This window comes from Bufo bufo, chromosome 3, assembly GCF_905171765.1.
Source record: "Bufo bufo chromosome 3, aBufBuf1.1, whole genome shotgun sequence".
Lineage (NCBI taxonomy): Eukaryota > Metazoa > Chordata > Amphibia > Anura > Bufonidae > Bufo > Bufo bufo.
The window spans coordinates 276,600,320-276,625,304 of NC_053391.1; the positions used below are offsets into that span (position 1 = coordinate 276,600,320).

The 24,985-nt window shown below is 41.7% G+C and overlaps 1 protein-coding gene across 1 annotated transcript in view; it reads right to left on the minus strand.

Moving 5' to 3' along the window:
- Positions 1-24,985, minus strand: part of CACNA1S (calcium voltage-gated channel subunit alpha1 S) — a 1,092,054-nt gene that overhangs the window by 897,390 nt on the left and 169,679 nt on the right. Inside the window, 1 exon segment of the mRNA XM_040424151.1 lies at positions 6,673-6,872. Coding sequence (XP_040280085.1) covers positions 6,673-6,872 — 200 coding nt within the window.

Sequence of the window (24,985 nt, forward strand, 5' to 3'; positions counted from 1 at the left end):
CTGCTAAGTTTTTGATAATAAACCACACACAAGAAAGGTAAAAGGAAGAAAGAAAGGAGAGACCCCAGGAGAAAAGTCCCAAATATCAGAACGGACTTTAGAGCTGACTACCTTTAGACTCTGCATATTATCTGCATTCTGGGGTAACGTATAACTTTATTATGTGTAGTATTGATTGAATTAATTGGCCTGATATTTAGTAACTCCCCGCTTTAGTGCAGATGTATAATGTTAAAAGTGCTACATCAATATTATCACTATTCAGTAAAGATGCATATTAATGAATAAGAGATCTAATATTGATATCGGAGAAATTCTCTGGAATATTCCATAGTCAATATCAGGCCTGATAATTTATAAGTTATGTCGCAATACTACCTAATATCCGAGATTGGTCATAGTTTGAGCAGAGCAAGGGTTTGTATCTACCCTAATCACTATTAAGCAGGGCTGTTTCTTAGACCGGGCAGGCCGGGTGGCCGCCCGGGGCGCTGTCAGAAGGGGGGCGCCGGCAGCGCACAGCAGGAGATGAGCGCTGCGCTTCCATTGTGGAAGTGCTCACTCATCTCCATAGTCATCTTTATCGCTGTCCTCAGGATGGTGATAAAAATGTCTGTGCTGTGGCAGGGGAGGGAGAGGTGCAGGCGGCGCAATGACGTCATCACGCCGCCTGAGCCAGCGAGGGACACAGGCCGGAAGAGGCCTGCATCGCATCGCTGGAGGAGGCAAGTATAATTAATTTTTATTTTTTTATATATATGTACAAATTACAATACTGCCACATAAGGGGGCCTGCTGGCACATAAGGGGGGCTGCTGGCACAGACATAAGGGGGACTACTGGCACATAAGGGGGGCTACTGGCACATAAGGGGGGCTACTGTCACATGATTGGGGGGCTACTGGCACATATGGGGGGCTACTGGCACATATGGGGGGCTACTGGCACATAAGGGGGACTACTGGCACATAAGGGGGACTACTGGCACATAAGGGGGACTACTGGAACATAAGGGGGACTACTGGAACATAAGGGGGGCGACTGGCACATGATAGGGGGGAGACTGGCACATGATAGGGGGGAGACTGGCACATGATAGGGGGGAGACTGGCACATAAGGGGGCTGCTGGCAAATGATAGGGGGGGCACTGTGGCTACTGGCACATGGTGGGGGCGCTCTTATTACTGGCACATGATTGGGGGGCATCTATGGGGGCTCTTATTACTGGCACATGATTGGGGGGCATCTATGGGGGCCCATATTACTGGCACATGATTAGGTGGCATCTATGGGGCACATCTTACTGGCACATGATTGGGGGCATCTATTGGGGCACTTATTACTGGCACATTATTGGGTGGCACTATAGGGGCATCTACGGAGGCTAAAAAGAAGGAGTATTTTATATGGGGGGCTCTGTATAGGGGCATTTTATACTGGGACACATTATGGTGGGTACTATGGGGAAGGGGGGAGAGGAGCACTATGGGGTCATCTACGGGGGCACTGAGAAGGGGTATTTTATATTGGCACATTATGGGAACATTAGCTCAACTGGGGGCATTACAAGGGGGTATGTTTTGCACATTATAAGGAGAATTATTTCTACTGGGGGGGCATTATGGTGGGCTTTATTACTCCCCCATGGAATGACCCCCTAGTAGCAGCCCAGCCTCTCCCTGCTCTGCTATCCCTCTGCCCTTTCTCCAAATTATTATTATGAAATCTTTCTCATTAGGATAAAGCACAACATCAGCTCCACCGAGCCCCCCAGCCAAAGTGTTGAAGTGGTGTCCGAGATCCCCAAGGGCCAAGCCAAGTAATTGTAAGTTTTCATGTGGAGTATGTTTATGTTATACACATATAGCCTACACTGTGCCCCACAATATACAGTATACCTCTACACTGTGTAGGGGTTATACTGTTTATTGTACAGCATGGCACAGAGGTTATATTGTCCGGCATGGTGTAACCTCCATACATTTTATGTACAGTATACAGTAATCCGCCTTGCCATCTATGCTTTGAATCTGGTTTTATATGTTACTTATATGCTAGTTGAGACCTGCTGTGATTGGGTTTTAGTTAACATGACAGTTTTTTGGTTTTGCACATTATTGATGATTGTATTTCATGACTACTCTTCTAAGGGTATTGCCTTCCTTTTATACTGCAGTTCTTCTGTACCACTCTGCCTGCGACTTAGCAGTTTAAGCAGTAATTGTGGTCGAGATGGTTGTATTACATTTTATGTTTGAGAGGTAATAAGGAAAGCCGGTATTTGTGTTAGAGCCATCTAGTGGCAAATTTTGGGCACTGCATATAACTGTGTATAATTGCATACCATTGAGTTTTATATTGATTAAGTTTTGATTGTATTTTAAGTTATTGTATAATAAATCATTTATATTTTTGCATAGATGCTTGTACCATGTTTTACTGATTGCACAATATAATTAGATTAACGACTAACTCTTTTTGAAGTGTTTTATATATCCACAACTTTCTTTTATATCCCTGACATATATCATAGTATCTTATTCAGTATGACAAGTAAATATATACGCATTTCACTTCTTCAGTTATTTCTGGTGAAAGCGTATAGGGGTGTAGTTCAGTACAACAAGAAAAATATATTCTCAGTTCACTTCTGCAGTTATTTCTGTTAAAAGTGTATTGGGGCATATTTCAGTACAACAAGAAAAATATATACACACTGCACGGTTGCAGTTATTTATGTTTAAAGCGTATAGGGGCGTATTACAGTAAAAAAAAAAAATAATAAAAAAATAATAATAATAATAATATAATATATATATATATATATATACGCACTGCACTGTTGCAGTTATTTCTGGTTAAAGCGTATAGGGGCGTATTTCAGTACTACAAGAAAAATATATTCTCAATGCGTTTCTGCAGTTAATTCTGGTGAAAGCGTATAGTGAACTATTTCAGTCCAACAAGAAAAATATATTCTCAGTTTACTTCTGCAGTTATTTCTGTTGAAAGTGTATAGGAGCGTATTACAGTAAAAAAAGAAAAATATATATGCACTTCACTGATGCACTTATTTGTGGCAAAAGCATTCAGTCGCCCTTTTAATTATAGAAAGAAAAATATATATACGCACTTCACTGGTGCAGTTACGTGTGTCAAAAAAGGTTTAGTGGCCTATTTCAGTACAGAAAGAAAAAAATATATACGCACTTCACTGGTGCATATTCTGCTGAAAGCATTTACTGGCCTATTTCAGAACAAAAAGAAAAATATATTCTCAGTTCACGTCGGCAGTCATATGTGTTGAAAGCATGGCTGGGAGTCAGCAGTGGGAGGTCAGGAGCCAGTAGAGTCGGTTATATGTGTTATTTTGCATTTCAGTACAAAAATAAAAATATATTCTCAGTTCACGTTGGTGGCGGTTATATGTGTTGAAAGCGTTTAGTGGCCTATTTTTAGTACTAAAAGAAAAATACATACTCAGTTAACGTTGGCGGCAGTTATATGTCTTGAAAGTGTTTAGTGGCCTATTTTAGTACAAAAAGAAAAATATATTCTCAGTTCACTTCGGCGGTTATATGTGTTGAAAGCATTGCTGGGAGTCAGCAGGGTGGCAGCAGAGGTCGGGAGCCAAACGTGCCCGGGGTAGAGCACCTGCTTCGCAGCAGCCTAGCTACCTGGGAAGCAGTGGTGCAGGGGTTCACGGAAGTAGCGGCGGTAGCAGTCAGTCAGTGCGGCGGTTATATGTGGTAAAATCTTTTGTGATGTATTTTGGTGGAAAAACAAATCTTATTCAGCGTTCTGCGCTGTACTTATATGCAGTAAAATCTTTACTGATGTTTTTCGGTGGAAAAACTAATTGTTTTCAGCATTCAGCACTGCAGTTATATGTGGTAAAATCTTTTGTGATGTATTTCGGTGGAAAAACAAATTGTAATCAGCGTTCAGTGCTGCAGTTATATGTGGTGAAATCTTTATTGACGTATTGCGGTCAAAAAACAAATTTTATTCAGCGTTCAGCACTGTAGTTATATGCAGTAAAATCTCCATGATGTCTCCATGATAAATCTGCAGCGTGGGGGCCCCGTGTGGCTTCTACACACTTTCAAAATCATCCTTCAGCGGAGCAAATAGATGCCGATGACCGGGATGCTCCATGACCTTCCCAGGAGCTGCTGTTGGGAGCAGCGGTTTATTTCTGAGACGTCCGTATAGTGAGGAGGAAATCCGAAGACCCTCTCCATCTCCGTGCTCCATTATATGCTGTAAAATCTTTTGTGACAAATTTTCATCATTCAGCACTGCAGTTATAGGCGGTAAAATCTTTTGTGATGTATTTCGGTGGAAAAACTAATTTTAATCAGAGTTCAGCACTGTAGTAATATGTGGAAACATCTATATTGAAGCATGTTGGTTCAAAAACTAAATAAATTCAGTGGTCAGCGCTGTGGTTATATGCGGTAAAATCTTTATTGAAGTATTTCGGTCGAAAACAAAATTTATTCAGCTTTCAGCTCTGCGGTAAAATCTATAGTGACGTATCTTGATGAACTTCGCGACTCTTCCGGGCTCAAAGCTATCTTGACGCTTTGTCTTGTCATTGTCTGTAGCTACTAGAGGCCTGTTCATGCCAGGCAGGTTCCCCCAGAAGTATCTTGGTCAATCGACACTCTGTCATTGTGCCATTCTGTGGCTTCCTCATGCTGATGCCACCTCCACACTCTGTCATTGTGCCACTCTGTGGCCTCCTGATTCTGCTGCCTCCTTAAGACTATGTCATTGTGCCGCTCTGTGGTCTCCTTATAATGCTGCTGCTGATGCTGCTGCCATCTCCATTCTGTGTCCTACTCATGCTGCTGCCACCTCCAGACTCGGTCATTGTGCAACTCTGTGGCCTACTTATGCTGCTGCCACCTCCAGACTCGATCACTGTGCCACTCTTTGCCCTCCTCCTGATGCTGCTGCTGCAATCTCCAGACTCGGTCATTGTGCCACGCTGTGGCCTAATCATGCTGCTGCCACCTCCAGACTCAGTCATTGTGCCACTCGGTGGCCTACTCATACTGCTGCCAATTCCAGACTCGGTCATTATGCCACTTGGTGGCCTCCTCTTACTGCTGCCAACTCCAGACTCGGTCATTGTGCCACTCTGTGGTCTCCTCATGCTGCTTCCACCTAACCACTATGTCATAGGTCCACTCTGTGGACTTCTCATGCTGTTAACACCCTTCCCCACTTCATGACTGGTTCACTATTTTGGCTTTCGGCCTGGCTGACATTATGATTTATTTGACCCTTCTTCTGATCTGTCAGAAGGAAGGAAAAATTTGATGCACAACCAATCCTGTCTGTGTAGCAGCTTTAAGGCCTGTATGGTCCCATCAGAATTGGCTTATGAATTGATAGCCAAAAGCAGGAGTGGGTAGAAAACACAGAAGACATGCAAATATTTAAGTTCACGTGTCATCTCTGTTTTAGATCCACTCCTGTTTTTTTTTGGCTTTAGCAATACTGATGGATTACTGACCAAATGTTGATCAAGTGAAGGCAGATGCTCCACAGACAGGATTAGTTTTTTGGGGGTTATTGTTCTAACGGATCAGAGGAAGGGCAAAATAATCAGTGACGACAACACAAACTTACTGCTGACACTCTCTCCACTCTGTCCGGGAGGGCTCTACTTTTATATGCGTTTAATAGAACAGGTTCTGTAGACATCTATGTGGAATCAGCTGACGGCGGTGTAAAAGGAGAATGCTTCTTCTTGACGCTAACATCTACCTGTAAGGCTGAGTTGATACTTGAGTTATTTGGTCAGTTTTGGCCCCGTGGACGGCAGCCGTCGCTGCTTCTGTGCCGTGCTGGTGGAGTGATGGGACCCGGGGCCCAGGTGGCCTCACTGTACAGTGGGGCCGCTGTGCGGCTGCTGGATCTCATTGCCTGCTGGAGCGGTGTGGAGGCGCGGTGGTCGCCGAACGGTGCCGCGCCATGGTTAGAGTAGGTTCCCACTTAAACAAGAGGCAACCTTGTCGCGGTAAGTGGGCCTATGCTCTTTGATCAAACTGTATACTAATGCCTCTTTATAGTGCACAGCAAATTATTGATAATAGTGCTGTATAGCCATGTTTTATCCAAAGAAATGCTGAAAATTTAAAACAGTTGTCATATCAGAAGCATAGGAATGAGGATGTGCGATTTAGATTCTCTCTACATATCAATACAGTTTTGGCCCCGTGACTGCCCAAATGAATGTATGAAGTGATTCTAAGAGCGACACCTGTCATGTGCTTGTCATACTGACTCAGTATTGTTTCACTACCACAGCAGACTCCCTATGCGTGTTACTGCAAGACACAGTGTTCTACACCCCTATAAAGGTTCTCTGCAGCCCAGAAATAGCCATTTTTTAATGCAATTCGCCGCAAATAAATTCGGATCGAAGCAAATTTTTTTGGAAAAATTCGGCGAAATGGGCGAATAATTTTTTTAAAAAATTCACTCATCTCTAGTCAGAACCAAACGTTTTGAAAATTTGGGGAACCTGAAACGGACCAAATTTCAAAAGGTTCATTAATATTTAGTTCATACCATATGCAAATAAATTCAATAATAAATCATTGTGCATATATTTATACAAGATACTAAAGCAAAAACCATGGTGCAAAACTTACCCAGTAAAGTACTTCTGTCCAGCCCTCCATAGTTATACACTGGTATACAGTCAGCATAGCAAAACCAAAGTTGTCAAAATGAGTAATACCATTGTTGGGACCTGGCCACCACCCCCTGCACACCGTTCCATTGATTGTGCACTGACGACCTTGACCTGTAGTGCTACAAGGAGCAGGTTTTTCCACCGAGGCTAAAATATCTGTAAACAGATGTATGTGAATCAATTCATGTTTAAACATCAGTACCATATAAAATGTAACAAAGGTCTATAGTGGTTCACCCTCTTTTTTTAAACTACGTTAGAGGTGCTCTGTTTTTTGGTGAATCACCCTGTCACAATGTGTACAGAAATATTTATAAAAGAAAAAGAAAAAGAAAAAAACAGGCACTCACCATCTCTATCCCAAATTTAAAATATGTAGTACATTTATTATAAAACACCCATAATCAAAAAGCACATAAAATAAATTTGCCCAGTACAATATCATATTGCTTTCTCGCTGGATTTATTATGACCACTGGTTGAGAAATGGGTATTTGTATCTCTAACCGTGGACCATAAATCCATATACAGTGGATATAAAAAGTCTACACACCCCTGTTAAAATGTCAGGTTTCTGTGCTGTAAAAATAATAGACAAAGATAAATCATTTTAGAACTTTTTCCGCCTTTAATGTAACCTATAAACTGTGCCACTCAATTGAAAAACAAACTGAAATCTTTTAGGTGGAGGGAAGAAAAAAATAAAATAAATAATAATGTGGTTGCATAAGTGTGCACACCCTCTTATAACTGGGGATGTAGCTGTGTTCAGAAATAAGCAATCACATTCAAAATCATGTTAAATAGGAGTTAGCATACACCTACCATCATTTAAAGTGCCTCTGATTAACCCCAAATAAAGTTCAGACCACAGCAAAAGCCATGGTCCACAGAGAGCTTTCAAAGCATCAGAGGGATCTCATTGTTAAAAGGTATCAGTCAGGAGAAGGGTACAAAAGAATTTCCAAGGCATTAGATATGCCATGGAACACAGTGAAGACAGTCATCATCAAGTGGAGAAAATATGGCACAACAAGAACTGGACATCCCTCCAAAATAGATGAACAGACAAGAAGAAAACTGGTCTGGGAGGCTACCAAGAGGCCTACAGCAACATTAAAGGAGCTGCAGGAATATCTGGCAAGTACTGGCTGTGTGGTACATGTGACAACAATCTCCCGTATTCTTCATATGTCTGGGCTATGGGGTAGAGTGGCAAGACAAAAGACTTTTCTTACGAAGAAAAACATCCAAACCAGGCTACATTTTGCAAAAACACATCTGAAGTCTCCCAAAAGCATGTGAGAAAAGGTGTTAAGGTCTGATGAAACTAAGGTTGAACTTTTTGGCCATAATTCCAAAAGATATGTTTGGTGCAAAAACAACACTGCACATTACCAAAAGAGCACCATACCCACAGTGAAGCATGGTGGTGGCAGCATCATGCTTTGGGGCTGTTTTTCTTCAGCTGGAACTGGGGCCTTAGTTAAGCTAGAGGGAATTATGAACAGTTCCAAATACCAGTCAATATTGGCACAAAACCTTCAGGCTTCTGCTAGAAAGCTGAACATGAAGAGGAACTTCATCTTTCAGCATGACAACAACCCAAAACATACATTTAAATCAACAAAGTAATGGCTTCACTAGAAGAGGATTAAAGTTTTGGAATGGCCCAGCCAGAGCCCAGACCTGAATCCAATTGAAAATCTGTGGGGTGATCTGAAGATGGTTGTGCACAGGAGATGCCCTCGCATCTACAAGATTTGTAGTGTTTTTGCAAAGAAGAGTGGGCAAATCTTGCCAAGTCAAAATGTGCCATGTTAATAGACTCATACCCAAAAAGACTGAGGGCTGTAATAAAATGAAAAGGTGCTTCAACAAAGTATTAGTTTAAGGGTGTGCACACTTATGCAAAACCATATTTCTTTATTTTTATATTTTTTCTTCCCTCTACCTAAAATATTTCAGTTTGTTTTTCAATTGAGTTGTACAGTTTATTGGTCCCATTAATGGTGGAAAAAGTTCGGAAATGATTTATCTTTGGCTCATTTTTTTATATCACAGAAACCTGACATTTTAACAGGGGTGTGTAGATTTTTATATCCACTGTATGATATACATAAAAAACACAAAAAAATGCTATTGCATTTCTAATGCGATTCCCATAAGCTTCCTAAATGTGTATTAATTTCAAATGTGCAAATTTGCAATTCCCTAAACAGTGAACACATATTATAATTTAAAAAAATGCATAATAACACCTTTCAAAAATTATCACATAGTATTTCCAATCCTAAAAATTTTAAAATTTTAAAATTTAGAAAATAAAGTGTTCCAAAGGTGATGATGAAAAAATATATAAATAAGTTTGTCTCTTGTGCTGTATCTGAAAGGGTATTTCCTTCTCAATGCACCTTGATTCCTTCCTTTATTCTATTTAACCCTTCAGTATCAAATTGAGATTGATACATATAGCTTTGTGTTTGCTGAATACATGGTGGCTGAATACATAAACAATGAGAACATAAACGCTGAGTACATGGAAATATTCAAGGTAATTATAGCCACATCAAGGTATTCTCTTATGTTTGATCCAAGTGGAGCGAGTCAATACAATTTTATATTGGCTGAATATAAAATGTCCTCTTATGTTTGATTCAACTGTGGCAGATCAGTATGGTCTTATATCTGATGAATACACGTGGATATAATCTTTATGTTAAAAAGCGAGGAGTTGATATATTTCATAGACCAATAAATAGACAAATTATGCCGTGCGGTGAGTATATTAGTGGGTTAGTTATTAAGTCTCTACTCACGGGAGACTATTTCATATATAGTATGACAGCGGGGGCGTCCCACCCATTGCACAGCCACTCACCCGGCCTTGTTCCTCTGCATGGCACCACTTCTCCATGTCGGTTTGTCTGTATTACAGATCCCACAACGGGGATGGCATCTCATGTGATCTGGAATGGATCATGTGATGCAGGGGTAGGTCACGTGATGTTCCTGCTCGTAATGCATAGCCTGCAGATAGTGTATGAAATTTTATATTTCCAATTCCTTTAAACTATATAGCAGCTGATGTCAGATGAATTGTACAGGGTGGTTCCGTCCTATGGCTGCCAAGTTTAAACTTATTTATATATTTTTTCATCATCACTGTAGAGGGAAGGAGTATTATGCAAATATATGTATATATGTCCTTTAATATATACATATATATGTTGGCCCTGTGTGGCCAGTATATGTGGGGATAGATTTGTATACTCCCACGTTGTGGCTATGCATTGCCACAGGTATGTCTGGGTATATATATAGATGGATGGATGCCCCAGTTATTGCATACATCTGTATATACAGTACAGACCAAAAGTTTGGACACACCTTCTCATTCAAAGAGTTTTCTTTATTTTCATGACTATGAAAATGGTAGATTCACACTGAAGGCATCAAAACTATGAATTAACACATGTGGAATTATATACATAACAAACAAGTGTGAAACAACTGAAAATATGTCATTCTAGGTTCTTCAATATAGCCACCTTTTGCTTTGATTACTGCTTTGCACACTCTTGGCATTCTCTTGATGAGCTTCAAGAGGTAGTCCCCTGAAATGGTTTTCACTTCACAGGTGTGCCCTGTCAGGTTTAATAAGTGGGATTTCTTGCCTTATAAATGGGGTTGGGACCATCAGTTGCGTTGAGGAGAAGTCAGGTGGATACACAGCTGATAGTCCTACTGAATAGACTGTTAGAATTTGTATTATAGCAAGAAAAAAGCAGCTAAGTAAAGAAAAACGAGTGGCCATCATTACTTTAAGAAATGAAGGTCAGTCAGTCGAAAAATTGGGAAAACTTTGAAAGTAAGGGCTATTTGACCATGAAGGAGAGTCATTGGGTGCTGCGCCAGATGACCTGGCCTCCACAGTCACCCGACCTGAACCCAATCGAGATGGTTTGGGGTGAGCTGGACCGCAGAGTGAAGGCAAAAGGGCCAACAAGTGCTAAGCAACTCTGGGAACTCCTTCAAGACTGTTGGAAGACCATTTCAGGTGACTACCTCTTGAAGCTAATCAAGAGAATGCCAAGAGTGTGCAAAGCAGTAATCAAAGCAAAAGGTGGCTACTTTGAAGAACCTAGAATATGACATATTTTCAGTTGTTTCACACTTGTTTGTTATGTACAGTCGTGGTCAAAAATTTTGAGAATTACATAAATATTGGAAATTGGAAAAGTTGCTGCTTAAGTTTTTATAATAGCAATTTGCATATACTCCAGAATGTTATGAAGAGTGATCAGATGAATTGCATAGTCCTTCTTTGCCATGAAAATTAACTTAATCCCCAAAAAAACTTTCCACTGCATTTCATTGCTGTCATTAAAGGACCTGTTGAGATCATTTCAGTAATCGTCTTGTTAACTCAGGTGAGAATGTTGACGAGCACAAGGCTGGAGATCATTATGTCAGGCGGATTGGGTTAAAATGGCAGACTTGACATGTTAAAAGGAGGGTGATGCTTGAAATCATTGTTCTTCCATTGTTAACCATGGTGACCTGCAAAAGAAACGCGTGCAGCCATCATTGCGTTGCATAAAAATGGCTTCACAGGCAAGGATATTGTGGCTACTAAGATTGCACCTCAATCAACAATTTATAGGATCATCAAGAACTTCAAGGAAAGAGGTTCAATTCTTGTTAGGAAGGCTTCAGGGCATCCAAGAAAGTCAAGCAAGCGCCAGGATCGGCTCCTAAAGAGGATTCAGCTGCGGGATCGGAGTGCCACCAGTGCAGAGCTTGCTCATGAATGGCAGCAGGCAGGTGTGAGCGCATCTGCACGCACAGTGTGGCGAAGACTTTTGGAAGATGGCCTGGTGTCAAGAAGGGCAGCAAAGAACCCACTTCTCTCCAAAAAAACATCAGGGACAGATTGATCTTCTGCAGAAAGTTTGGTGAATGGACTGCTGAGGACTGGGGCAAAGTCATATTCTCCGATGAAGCCTCTTTCCGATTGTTTGGGGCTTGTCCGGAGAAGAAAAGGTGAGCGCTACCATCAGTCCTGTGTCATGCCAACAGTAAAGCATCCTGAGACCATTCATGTGTGGGGTTGCTTCTCATCCAAGGGAGTGGGCTCACTCACAATTTTGCCCAAAAACACAGCCATGAATAAAGAATGGTACCAAAACACCCTCCAACAGCAACTTCTTCCAACAATCCAACAACAGTTTGGAGAAGAACAATGCATTTTCCAGCACGATGGAGCACCGTGCCATAAGGCAAAAGTGATAACTAAGTGGCTCGGGGACCAAAACGTTGACATTTTGGGTCCATGGCCTGGAAACTCCCCAGATCTTAATCCCATTGAGAACTTGTGCTCAATCCTCAAGAGGCGGGTGGACAAACAAAAACCCACTAATTCTGACAAACTCCAAGAAGTGATTATGAAAGAATGGGTTGCTATCAGTCAGGAATTGGCCCAGAAGTTGATTGAGAGCATGCCCAGTCGAATTGCAGAGGTCCTGAAAAAGAAGGGCCAACACTGCAAATACTGACTCTTTGCATAAATGTCATGTAATTGTCGATAAAAGCCTTTGAAACGTATGAAGTGCGTGTAATTATATATTTCACTACATCACAGAAACAACTGAAACAAAGATCTAAAAGCAGTTTAGCAGCAAACTTTGTGAAAACTAATATTTGTGTCATTCTCAAAACTTTTGCCCACGACTGTATATAATTCCACGTGTTAATTCATAGTCATGAAAATAAAGAAAACGCTTTGAATGAGAAGGTGTGTCCATACTTTTGGTCTGTACTGTATATATTTATATAATATGCCCCGGGTTTATATTGGGTATATATATATATATATATATGTATATGGATGTCCCCCAAGCATCTATATAGATATACAGTCCTGATCAAAAGTTTAAGACCACTTGAAAAATGGCAAAATAATCATATTTTACATTGTTGAATCTTAACAAGGTTCCAAGTAGAGCTTCAACATGCAACAAGAAGAAATGAGCATTCAATTAATTGAAAATAACGATTAAACTGAAACAGGCTGTTTTTCAGCTGAACGTGTTGGGTTGTTGAACTGCCTAAGCAGGGTCTCTTACAGACCGCTATTGCTGCTGAGGTGGGACGCAGTAAGACAGTCATTTGGAATTTCTTAAATGATCCTGAGGGTTATAGAACAAAAAAGTCAAGTGGAAGACCCAAAACAATTTCACCAGCACTGAGCCGGAGGATCCAATTGTCTGTCCGTCAAGACACTGGACGATCCTCGACCCAAATTAAGGCCCTTACTGGTGCTGACTGTAGCCCCATAACCATCAGATGGCATCTGAGACTGAAGGGCTTCAAAAACAAAAAACGTCTTTAAAGACCTCATCTCCTTGAATGCCACAGAACTGCTCGTTTGGACTTTGCAAGAGAGTACCAAACATGGGACATTCAAAGGTGGAAGAAAGTTTTATTCTCTGATGAGAAAAAATTTAACCTTGATGGTCCTGATGGTTTCCAACGTTACTGGCATGACAAGCAGATCCCACCTGAGATGTTTTCTACGCGCCACAGTGGAGGTGGCGCCATAATGGTCTGGGGTGCTTTTTCCTTCAGTGGAGCAATGGAGCTTCAAGAAGTGCAGGGGCGTCAAACGGCCGCTGGCTATGTCCAGATGTTGCAGAGAGCATTCCTCATGACTGAGGGCCCTCGTCTGTGTGGTAACGACTGGGTTTTTCAACAGAACAACGCTACAGTACACAATGCCCGCAGGACAAGGGACTTCTTCCAGGAGAATAACATCACCCTTTTGGCCCATCCTGCGTGTTTCCCTGATCTAAATCCAATTGAGAACCTTTGGGGATGGACGGTAAGGGAAGTTTACAAAAATGGACAACAGTTCCAGACAGTAGATGGCCTTTCGTGCGGCCATCTTTACCACTTGGAGAAATGTTCCCACTCACCTCATGGAAACGCTTACATCAAGCATGCCGAAACGAATTTTTGAAGTGATCAACAATAACGGCGGAGCTACTCATTACTGAGTTCATGTTTGGAAGTTGGATTTCTGTTTTGGGGGGTTTCGTTTTTTTTTGGAGGTGTGGTCCTAAACTTTTGATCAGCTGATAAAACAGCCCGTTTCAGTTTATTTGTTGTTTTCATTAAATGCTCAAAAAATGTTTTGTCTCCCTTCCATTTCTTCTTGTCGCATGTTGAAGCTCTACTTGGAACCTTGTTAAGATCCAGCCATGCTAAATAGGATTTTTTTCAAGTGGTCTTAAACTTTTGATCAGGACTGTATATATTTATAATGCGGCCAGCATATTCCCCCCAGTTCCAGGTGCCCCCTCCCAGCTGAGGAGAGGCTGACAACTGGACAATTATGTTCAGTTTCGGACACTTCAAAGGACATAGGATCAATAAAGATCCTCTGCCCTTTGATAACATCTCCGGCAGCGCCGGAACAAAGAGCTTCACTGCCCCTGTATGCTGCGTACCTCCGGCACTGTAATTACATCGCTGGGGGTATGCGATATCTCCACAGGTGGGAGGATCAAAGGATACCCCCACCTATGAGCGCGCGGCAGGATGCGTGGGCTGGTGCGGTGACATCATATCACCGTGCCAGCCCATGTGGACCTGGCTGCAGGCGTGCGTGCGCATGCCTGCAGCGCGGAAAATGGGAGCAAGCGCCGCAGGGTTTAAATACCCCAGCGGCCCTGCGCTCAAGAGAGCCTCTACCCCCCCCAGAAGAAAGAGAGCGCAGGCAGCCATGAGCCGGGCTGCGCAGCGCTAGCTAGCTGAGTCTACCCCCCACCCCCTGACCAGAGGAGAAGACCGCCCCCCCCCCCCCTCCGACCTGGACCCCAGACAGTTACATTTTTATATTTTCAGGATTGGAAATACTATGTACTAATTTTTGAAAGGTGCTATTAGTCATTTTTTATTATAATATATGTGTTCACTGTTTACAGTTTAGGGAATTCAAATTTGCACATTTGAAATTAATACACATTTAGGAATCTTATGAGAATCGCATTTGAAACACAATAGTGTTTTTTTTGCATTTTTTAATGTATATGATATATGGATTTATGGTCCACGGTTAGAGATTACAAATAACCATTTCTCAACCAGTGGTCATAATAAATCCAGAGAGAAAGCAATACGATATTGTACTGGGCAAATTTCTTTTATGTGCTTTTTGATTAGGTGTGTTTTATAATAAATGTACTATATATTTTAAATTTAGGTTAGAGATAGTGAGTACCATATAAAATGTGTACCTTTCATTGCCAAATTACATTATATCCAGCTGAACAGGTAGACTTGGGAACATACCTTGTCAGGACCAGAGGAGAAGAGGCTGCAACCAATGTGAGTGCAGCATAGATGGCGGAATTGGAGGTCTGATGGAGGTTTAAATTTTGACCAAACGGTCTTCCCACAAGAATCCCTTTAAAGTATACATATCCCCAGATGGCATCTTTTATGCAGTAAGCCTTGAACTTGCAAAATTAAAGTCGAGTATCTTTAAAGGGCTTCTGTCACCCCACTAAACTCTTTTTTTTTTGTATACTTATAATCCCTATCCTGCCATATTGCCATACATTATGTTATTAATAATTTTCGTTCAGTAGATTTAGCAATAAACTTGCTTTTATGATATGCTAATTACCTTTCTACCAGCAAGTAGGGCGTCTACTTGCTGGTAGCAGCCGCAGAAAACCGCCCCCTCCTTCTGTTGATTGACAGGGCCAGCCGCGATCTCCTCCTCCGGCCAGCCCTGTCAGCATTTCAAAAATTCGGCGCAGGCGCTCTGAGATAAGGAGGCTCGCCTCCTCAGCATTCCCTCAGTGCGCCTGCGCCGATGACGTCTTCTCTTTCGGTGACTTCATCGGCGCAGGCGCACTGAGGGAGTGCTGAGGAGGCGAGCCTCCTTATCTCAGAGCGCCTGCGCCGAATCAACACAGGCGCACGGTTTTTGAAATGCTGACAGGGCTGGCCGGAGGAGGAGATCGCGGCTGGCCCTGTCAATCAACAGGAGGAGGGGGCGGTTTTCTGCGGCTGCTACCAGCAAGTAGACGCCCTACTTGCTGGTAGAAAGGTAATTAGCATATCATAAAAGGTAAGTTTTTTGCTAAATCTACTGAACGAAAATTATTAATAACATAATGTATGGCAATATGGCAGGATAGGGATATACAAAAAAAAAAATTTGTTTAGTGGGGTGACAGAAGCCCTTTAATGATAATGCTTCATAATATTACTTTTGTCACCATGCAAAACTCTAGGTTTAATGAGAGTTCCTTATCTCCCAAACAGCCTTCAAATGGAAGAAGCAACTAAATTGATTGATACAGCTGGAATAGAGCCCCTCCATTCCCTGTAAGGTGCCTTTACATGCTGTGGATTTGTTGCAGAATTTTTTGCGACTGAAAATGAGTTCCATTCATTTGAATAGGGTGTCAAGCACATGGATTCCTGAAAGCCGCATTCAGGTGAATGGAACTGATTTTCAGTCACTAAAAATTCTGCAACAAAATCTACATCGCGTGAAGGCTCCCTGATGGTACTTGAAACTAGTGTCTCTTGCTGTTGTGTGGAGCCATGGTAAGGCCTTCAGCCCCTAATCTCCCTCATCCTTTCTGTTCTAATCTCCCTTTCTAACCCTAGATTCTTTTTCTATGCTGCTCTTCTCCAACCTGGGGGCTTGCTCTCTCAAGTAGCTGCTCCACTACAATTTCTTTCCGTTTTTCTAACTCTTCAAACTCTTTCTATTCTTTGTCCCTCATTATGTACTTTTGTGGTCACACTTGAATTTTGTTGGAGTGCTCAATGCAGGGCACTACTTAACCGAACCCCACCTGGGATTGACTACTTTGAGTACCTTAACTCTAATTTTACAAAGAACATAAAAGGGTCAGTAGGAGTTATTTTAATATAAAAAAAAATGCTATGTCATGCTTTTGCTGCAGTGATCACGTGTCAGTCTACCACATGAGAATGCTGCTTCCAATCATTGGCCTCAGCAGTATAAGGCACTTTAACGTTGAGGCCAGTGATTGGCTGCAGCAGTTACTATGGTAAATGTGCATGTCACCACTGCAGTCAGAAAAACAAAGCACAGGGGAGAATGACAGAACAATAAGCTGGAACAGAGGGGCTTTGGAACAGAAGGTATCATTTAAAAAAATATATTATTTATTCTAGGCAAGTAACTGAACACATCTTTAATAAAGAACATTATTGAATAATACATTTTATACGCCAAATTATTTTTATTTCATTATGTACACTCCTCAATATTGAAATTGCAACACCAAAAATGAAAAGTCGTGGAATTATGGAAATCACAGGATCAATAGATATGTTAATGATATTCAAATGAAACAAAATATTTTAAACATCTCGATTTATTCAGTATTGGGTATGAGTACCACATCCAGAAATACATGCGCTTACACGCTTTGGCATGCTATCAATGTGGTGATCAATGGCTATCTTAGGGTACTTTCACACTAACGTTTTTCTTTTCCGGCGCTGAGTTCCGTCCTAGGGGCTCAAATCCGGAAAAGAACTGATCAGTTTTATCCTAATGCATGCTGAATGGAGAGTAATCCGTTCAGGATGCATCAGGATGTCTTCAGTTCAGTCTTTTTGACTGATCACGCTTTTCAGAAAACCGTAGCATGTTGTATTTTTACCTCCGGCCAAAAATCCTGAACACTTTGACTGAATGCCGGATCCGGTATTTTTCCCATTGACTTGTATTACCACCGGATCCGGCTTTTGCATGTTAAACCCGAAAAATGTGAAAAAAAAGTTAAAGTCCATAAATGGCGGATCCGTTTTTTCCAATGCATTTTTTCATTGTGATCAAAATACTGATCAGGATTCAAATGTAATCCGTTTTCACACGTTTTTCCGGATCCGGCGGGCAGTTCCGGTGTCGGAATTGAATGCCGGATTTAAACAATGCTAGTGTTAAAGTAGCCTTAGAAATGTTCTGCCACGCTGAAAGCACTTTGGCACAGCTCCCTTTGTAATTATCAACCGATGACATTGCAGATGTGCGTGATAGGAGACAAGTCTGAAGATGCTGCTGGTCATGGTAGAAAGATTAAGCCATGCAGATGGCCCACAGTAGCACGAGCAACAAGCCCTCTAGCGCTGTTCTGTTGAAAATCGGCTCCTGGGACACTTTGGAGAAATGGCAGTATCACTAGTTCCATGACTAAATCAATGTTATGCCAATCTCTTAGTATACCTGTAATGAAGACTAGAGGCTGCCTACTGTACATTATACCACCCACACCATAATCCCTGGAGTAGGAGCTGTGTCACATTCCCTTGTCATAGTGTTGCGTATGTACTCTCCAGACCAATCTCCACACAAAAGCAAGACAAAATCATAGCATTTGAGAGCAGTGGCATGAGGTCAATGGAACACCTGTAGCTAGACATCTTAGGCCAATGTGCAAACACTTTCTGATGGTTTGTGTAGACACTGTTTGCCGCACAAGACTTAGGATGTGATATCCAATTTCACTTGCAGTAAAGAATGGATCACTACACATTCTTTTATACAAATGATCTATTGGTGCAGAGATTTGTGTTTATGCACATCTTGCTGCCATTCCAGTTTGTCATTGTTCTCTCATCCACCGGGACATACGGCATTGAACAGTGCTGACATCTCAACCTAGGCACATAGCCATCTACCAGAGGGATAAACCAAGATCTCTCAGTTCAAGGATTATGTCCCTCTGAGGTTATTATTGGCACATCAACAGGAGCCGTCGCAAAGTCATCGCACTTGACTTGATCTTTTGCTTTTAATATGGCTTTTATGCCCCTCTTACATGCCACAGATTGGAGATAGGTGCTTGAAACATTTGCAGAGCTACCTCCTCAATTTCCATAACCTTATGACTTGTCCTTCTTGGTGTTGCAATTTCAATATTGAGGAGCATATAAGATGTACCTCAGTAGATGATAAGTGTTATAAAAAATGAATATCATTCAATCAAGATGGCTGCCATATCCTGCTTTACCTCTGGGAAAGCGTCCTGCTGCATGGAATTTTAGAACAAAGAAACTAAGGCTTATGCCCATACATGGATATGTTTTAAAGTTGCTTTCAGTGTATGAGAGTATGCAGATATACGCCCTTATATTATTGTCCAATTGGAGGAGTCCACTTATGGTCCTCCCCTCAACTGAGGGTATGGAATGCTTGTAACTTCATAATAAAGTTAAGTTCTGCTTCGACCTGATACCGTGTCAGTGTAGTACTTCCATGCACATATTACATATTACCTAATTTGGAGCAGGCGAACAAAACTAAGCTCTACTTGTGAGCATCGATATCAAGAAGTAAAGCATTTGTAAAGTTTACACATATCTTTACAATTTTATAATGGGGATCAGTCGACGCGCTTAAAGATATGTTGGTCAGTTACCCCCTCCCTGACACTTTAGAACAGACTATGACTCTAGCTGTTAGACTGGACCGACAAATTAGCGAAAGACAAAGAGAACAACTGACGTCTCCACTGGTGGTGGTCAAACCCCTCACCCTCAATAATCCAATTGGAGAATCATCCAGAAGAGCCCATGTAGCTCGGAATGACCAGGAGGGATCTGAGACGTCAAAAGGGTTCCTGCTTCTACTGCGGAGAATCGGATCACTGGTTACGATGTCCTAAAGTTTCTCCTTCCGGGAAAGCTCCACGTCCTCCTGACGCCCAGAAGGATAAGGTATTTCCCAAGGTGGTTAAAGAGAAAGTGTTGTTGTCAATTTTTGTTTCTTTTGGCTCCAGTAAGGGCTTTGGGAAGGCATTTGTTGATTCTGGGTCTGATGCAAATTTTATTGACCATAACTTTGCTCTTTCCCTTGGTGTGCCCTTGTTGTCCCTTGCCAACCTTATTCATATCATTGCTATCGATTCCACGCCGTTAGTGGGCGGGACAGTAGAATATTGTACTCCAAGTAACCTTGACTGTGGAGGTCTGTTATATGGAGTGTACTTTTTTTTATTCTAAAAAATTTACCCGTGGAGGTAGTTCTGGGTACACCTTGGCTTCAAGTTCATAATTTAGTCATCAACTAGTCCACAGGTGAATTAGAGAACTGGGGAGTGAAATGTGATTCATGTTGCCTACCTGTTATTCAGGCTGGAGTCTCTGCAGAGTTAAACTCTGTTCCCACTTACATTAGTTTTTTCTATGTACGAGGCTGATTTCCTTCCCCCTCATAGACCTTATGACTGTGCCATCGACCTTGTTCCGGGATCTAAGTACCCTAGGGGTCGTATTTATAATTTGTCAGGTCCAGAATGGAAGTCTATGAGGGACTACTTGAAGGAGAGTCTACAAAAAGGACATATTAGACCCTCAGTGTCTCCTATGGGGGCGGGGTTTTTCTTTGTTGCTAAGAAAGACAGGGGATTGAGACTGTGTATTGATTATAGAGAGTTGAATAAGATTACTATTAAGAATCAGTACTCGTTGCCGTTGATTACAGACCTGTTTAAGCAAGTTCTTGGAGCTCACTGGTTCAATAAACTTGATCTCAGGGGGGCATATAATCTTATCCGAATTAAGGAGGAGGATGAGTGGAAAACAGCCTTTAATACGCCAGAGGATCATTAGGAATATTTGGTGATGTCATTTGGGTTGAGTAATTGTCACGGCCCTTGGTGGGCGCTGAGACACTTTTGCCATACTTGCTGTTGCCTGTAGCAATGTGTTGCTGTTTCAGCATGCAGGGGCAGTGTCATGGCCTTTGTGGTGTGTGCCGTGACATGGTTGCCTTGCACGTTGTTGCCTGAGGCAACGTGTAGCTTTTTATGCTGGTGTGTGCACTTCCCCTTTAAGTTGTTTCCTCCTCCGTCCGGTGCTGGAGGGGTTAACCACCTTGTTGGGTGTGGTCACTAGGTGCTTCAATTTACCTGTGGCTAGAGGCCAGCAGTCAGTAGTACTCCAACCATGGTGTGTGCTTGAGTTATACTCCTGGTCTTCATGTTTCATCTCCCAAAGTGAGGGCCTCCTAGTGGGTCATCGAGGTCTCCAGCGATGTCAGTGCATACACCAGCATAAAAAGCTACACGTTGCCGCATGCAAGACAACCATGTCACGGCACACACCATAAAGGCCGTGACACTGCCCCCGCATGCTGAAACAGCAACACGTTGCCACAGGCAACAGCAAGTGTGGCAAAAGTGTCACAGCGCACACCAAAGACCGTGACAGTAATGCTCTGGCGGTTTTCACAAATTTTGTGAATGACATCTTTAGACAATTTATTGGAAAATTCGTAATTAGAGGACATCCTCATTAATTCGCCTGACTGGGAGTCTCATGTGGATAACTTTTTTGGCAAAGTACTTAATATTGCAGCCTTTGCTACATCGGTTATTGTTATAACAAGCTTTAAATACTTCAATAATTTTCTGGGTTTTAAAAAACACCAATCTGTACGTGTGAAATTCAAGCGTTATATACTACGGTCATATTCTGTTATTCAAAAAACACCTATTTAGGGCAAAATACTTAATTTGCGGCCTTGTCTGCATCTGTCAGTGTTAAATTCAAGCATTATATACTGCTGTCATATTCTCTTATTTAAAAAAAAAAAACTTTTTGGGCAAAGTACTTAATATTGCAGACTTTGCTACATCTGTTATTGTTAAAACAAGCTTTAAATACTTCAATAATTTTCTGGGTTTTAAAATTTTTTTGCAATACCCTCCATCTGGGGCCTCTGCCGCATTAGTCAGTGTGCAATTGAAGCTATAAATACAGCTATAATTTTCTGGGTTTTAAAATACAAAATTTTTGGTACAAAATACTCAATTTTACAGCCCTTGCTGCATCTGTGCGTGTGAAATTCAAGTGTTATATACTGCTGTCATATTCTGTTATTCAAAAAACACCCATTTTGGGCAAAATACTTAATATTGCAGCCTTTGCTGCATCTGTGATTGTTAAAAACAAGCTTGAAATACTTCAATAATTTTCTGCCATTGAAAAAACACACATTTTTGGCAATACCCTCCATCTGGGGCCTCTGCTGCATTAGTCAGTGTGCAATTTAAGCTAGAAATACAGCTATAATTTTCTGGGTTTTAAAAAACACCCATTTAGGACAAAATACTTAATTTGCGGCCTTCTCTGCATCTGTCAGTGTGAGATACGCTTTAGATACTGCTGTACTATTCTGGTATTAAATAAACACATATTTTGGGCAAAAAACGTAATTTTGCAGCCTTTGCTGCATATGTCATTGTGAGATACACCCATTAGATACTGTTGTTCTATTCTGTTATTAACCACCTCAGCCCCCCTAGCTTAAACACCCTTAATGACCAGGCCACTTTTTACACTTCTGCACTACACTACTTTCACCGTTTATTGCTCGGTCATGCAACTTACCACCCAAATGAATTTTACCTCCTTTTCTTCTCACTAATAGAGCTTTCATTTGGTGGTATTTCATTGCTGCTGACATTTTTACTTTTTTTGTTAATCAAAATTAAATGAAATTTTTGCAAAAAAATGAAATTTTTCACTTTCAGTTGTAAATTTTTTTTTTTTTAAATGACATCCATATATAGTTCTACATGTCTTTGATAAAAAAAATGGTTTGGGTAAAAGTTATAGCGTTTGCAAACTATGGTACAAAAATGTGAATTTCCGCTTTTTGAAGCAGCTCCGACTTTCTGAGCACCTGTCATGTTTCCTGAGGTTCTACAATGGCCAGACAGTACAAACACCCCACAAATGACCCCATTTCGGAAAGTAGACACCCTAAGGTATTCGGTGATGGGCATAGTGAGTTCATAGAACTTTTTATTTTTTGTCACAAGTTAGCGGAAAATGATGATTTATTTTTTTTTCCTTACAAAGTCTCATATTCCACTAACTTGTTACAAAAAATAAAAACTTCCATGAACTCACTATGCCCCTCACGAAATACCTTGGGGTTTCTTCTTTCCAAAATGGGGTCACTTGTGGGGTAGTTATACTGCCCTGGCATTCTAGGGGCCCTAATGTGTGGTAAGTAGTTTGAAATCAAAATGTGTAAAAAATGACCTGTGGAATCCCAAAGGTGCTCTTTGGAATGTGGGCCCCTTTGCCCACCTAGGCTGCAAAAAAGTGTCACCGTACTCAGGAGAAGTTGGGCAATGTGTTTTGGGGTGTCATTTTACATATACCCATGCTGGGTGAGAGAAATATCTCGGTCAAATGCCAACTTTGTATAAAAAAAAAAAATGGGAAAAGTTGTATTTTGCCGAGATATTTATCTCACCCAGCATGGGTATATGTAAAATGACACCCCAAAACACATTCCCCAACTTCTCCCGAGTACGGCAATACCAGATGTGTGACACTTTTTTGCAGCCTAGATGCGCAAAGGGGCCCACATTCCTTTTAGGAGGGCATTTTTAGACATTTGGATCCCAGACTTCTTCTCACGCTTTAGGGCCCCTAAAATGCCAGGGCAGTATAAATACCCCACATGTGACCCCATTTTGGAAAGAAGACACCCCAAGTTATTCAATGAGGGGCATGGCGAGTTCATAGAGTTTTCCTTTTTGCCACAAGTTAGCGGAAATTGATTTTTTATTTAATTTTTTTCTCACAAAGTCTCCCTTTCCGCTAACTTGGGACAAAAATTTCAATCTTTCATGGACTCAATATGCCCCTCAGTGAATACCTTGGGGTGTCTTCTTTCCAAAATGGGGTCATTTGTGGGGTGTTTGTACTGCCCTGGCATTTGAGGGTCTCCGCAATCATTACATGTATGGCCAGCATTAGGAGTTTCTGCAATTCTCCTTATATTGAGCATACGGGTAATTTTTTTTCCGTTCAGCCTCTGGGCCGAAAGAAAAAATCAACGCCGCAGATTTCTTCATTCACATCGATCAATGTGGATGAAAAAATCTCTGCCAAAAAAAAAAAAAAAAAGGAGGGGAAAGGCGTCTGCCAGGACATAGGAGCTCCGCCCAACATCCATACCCACTTAGCTCGTATGCCCTGGCAAACCCGATTTCTCCATTCACATCAATAGATGTGGATGAATAAATCATTGCCGGGATTTTTTATATATTTTTTTATATACAAAGTGTTTGCCAAAGTATATGAACACTGCCGCCTTCTCAGCTCATATGCCTCGGCAAACGTATCTTTTACTGCAGAGGAGAAATCTCGTCTTGCAGCGCCGCATACACCGACTTTTGTGTAATCTGACAGCAGTGCAATTCTTCTGTCAGAATGCACATCAGTGCTGCAGCTAGTCGATCGGTTGGTCCACCTGGAAGGTAAAAAAAACAAAAAGAAAAAACCAGGCCGCAACACAATAAATTTATTAACTTTATAATAACATTTGAACGGAACATATAAACGTTATTTAAACTTTTTGAACTGAACGTTAACTTTTTTGCTTACCGCTGTTTTTTTTTTTGTTTTGTTTTTTACCTTTATAGGACAAACCTCTCCTTCCCCATGGGACAATGTGCAAAGCGCAAATCGCCCAAAGATGTGGCGAAGTACATTATGCACTTTATCCCAGGTGAAAGGAGAGGTTTGCAGCAGCTGTGAGTGAAAGGGCCCTAATAGCCCTGTGTGCCTGTCCTGTGAGATGCAATCCATATGCTAAGTGTACCTGTGTGTGGTACTTCCGGAAACACTCCCCTAAGCATAGGGCAGGGTGGTCAGGGCAGTCAGGACAGAAATAGCGGCTGTCACGCCTTATTCCACTCCTGCTACAGACACAACATCTTTTTCGGGGTGACGGTTGGGTTGAGGTACCAGCAACGACATTGGGGAAATGTCGCTCGTGTAGACGGCTCACTACACTGGTGGTTGGAGCCACGGAACCTCCTGGATACAGGAGGTTTGCGATGATCTCTTCCTGAAATTTGAGGAAGGATCCTGTTCTCCCAGCCTTACTGTAGAGAACAAAACTATTGTACATCGCCAATTGAATCAAATATACAGACACCTTCTTATACCAGCATCTGGTGCATCGGGAAACTAAATAGGGAGCCAACATCTGGTCATTGAAGTCCACCCCTCCCATGTTAAGGTTATAGTCGTGGACTGAGAGGGGCTTTTCAATGACACTGGTTGCCCGTTCAGATTGTATTGTCGTGTCTGCGTGAATGGAGGAGAGCATGTAAACGTCACGCTTGTCTCTCCATTTCACCGCGAGCAGTTCTTCGTTACACAAGGCAGCCCTCTCCCCC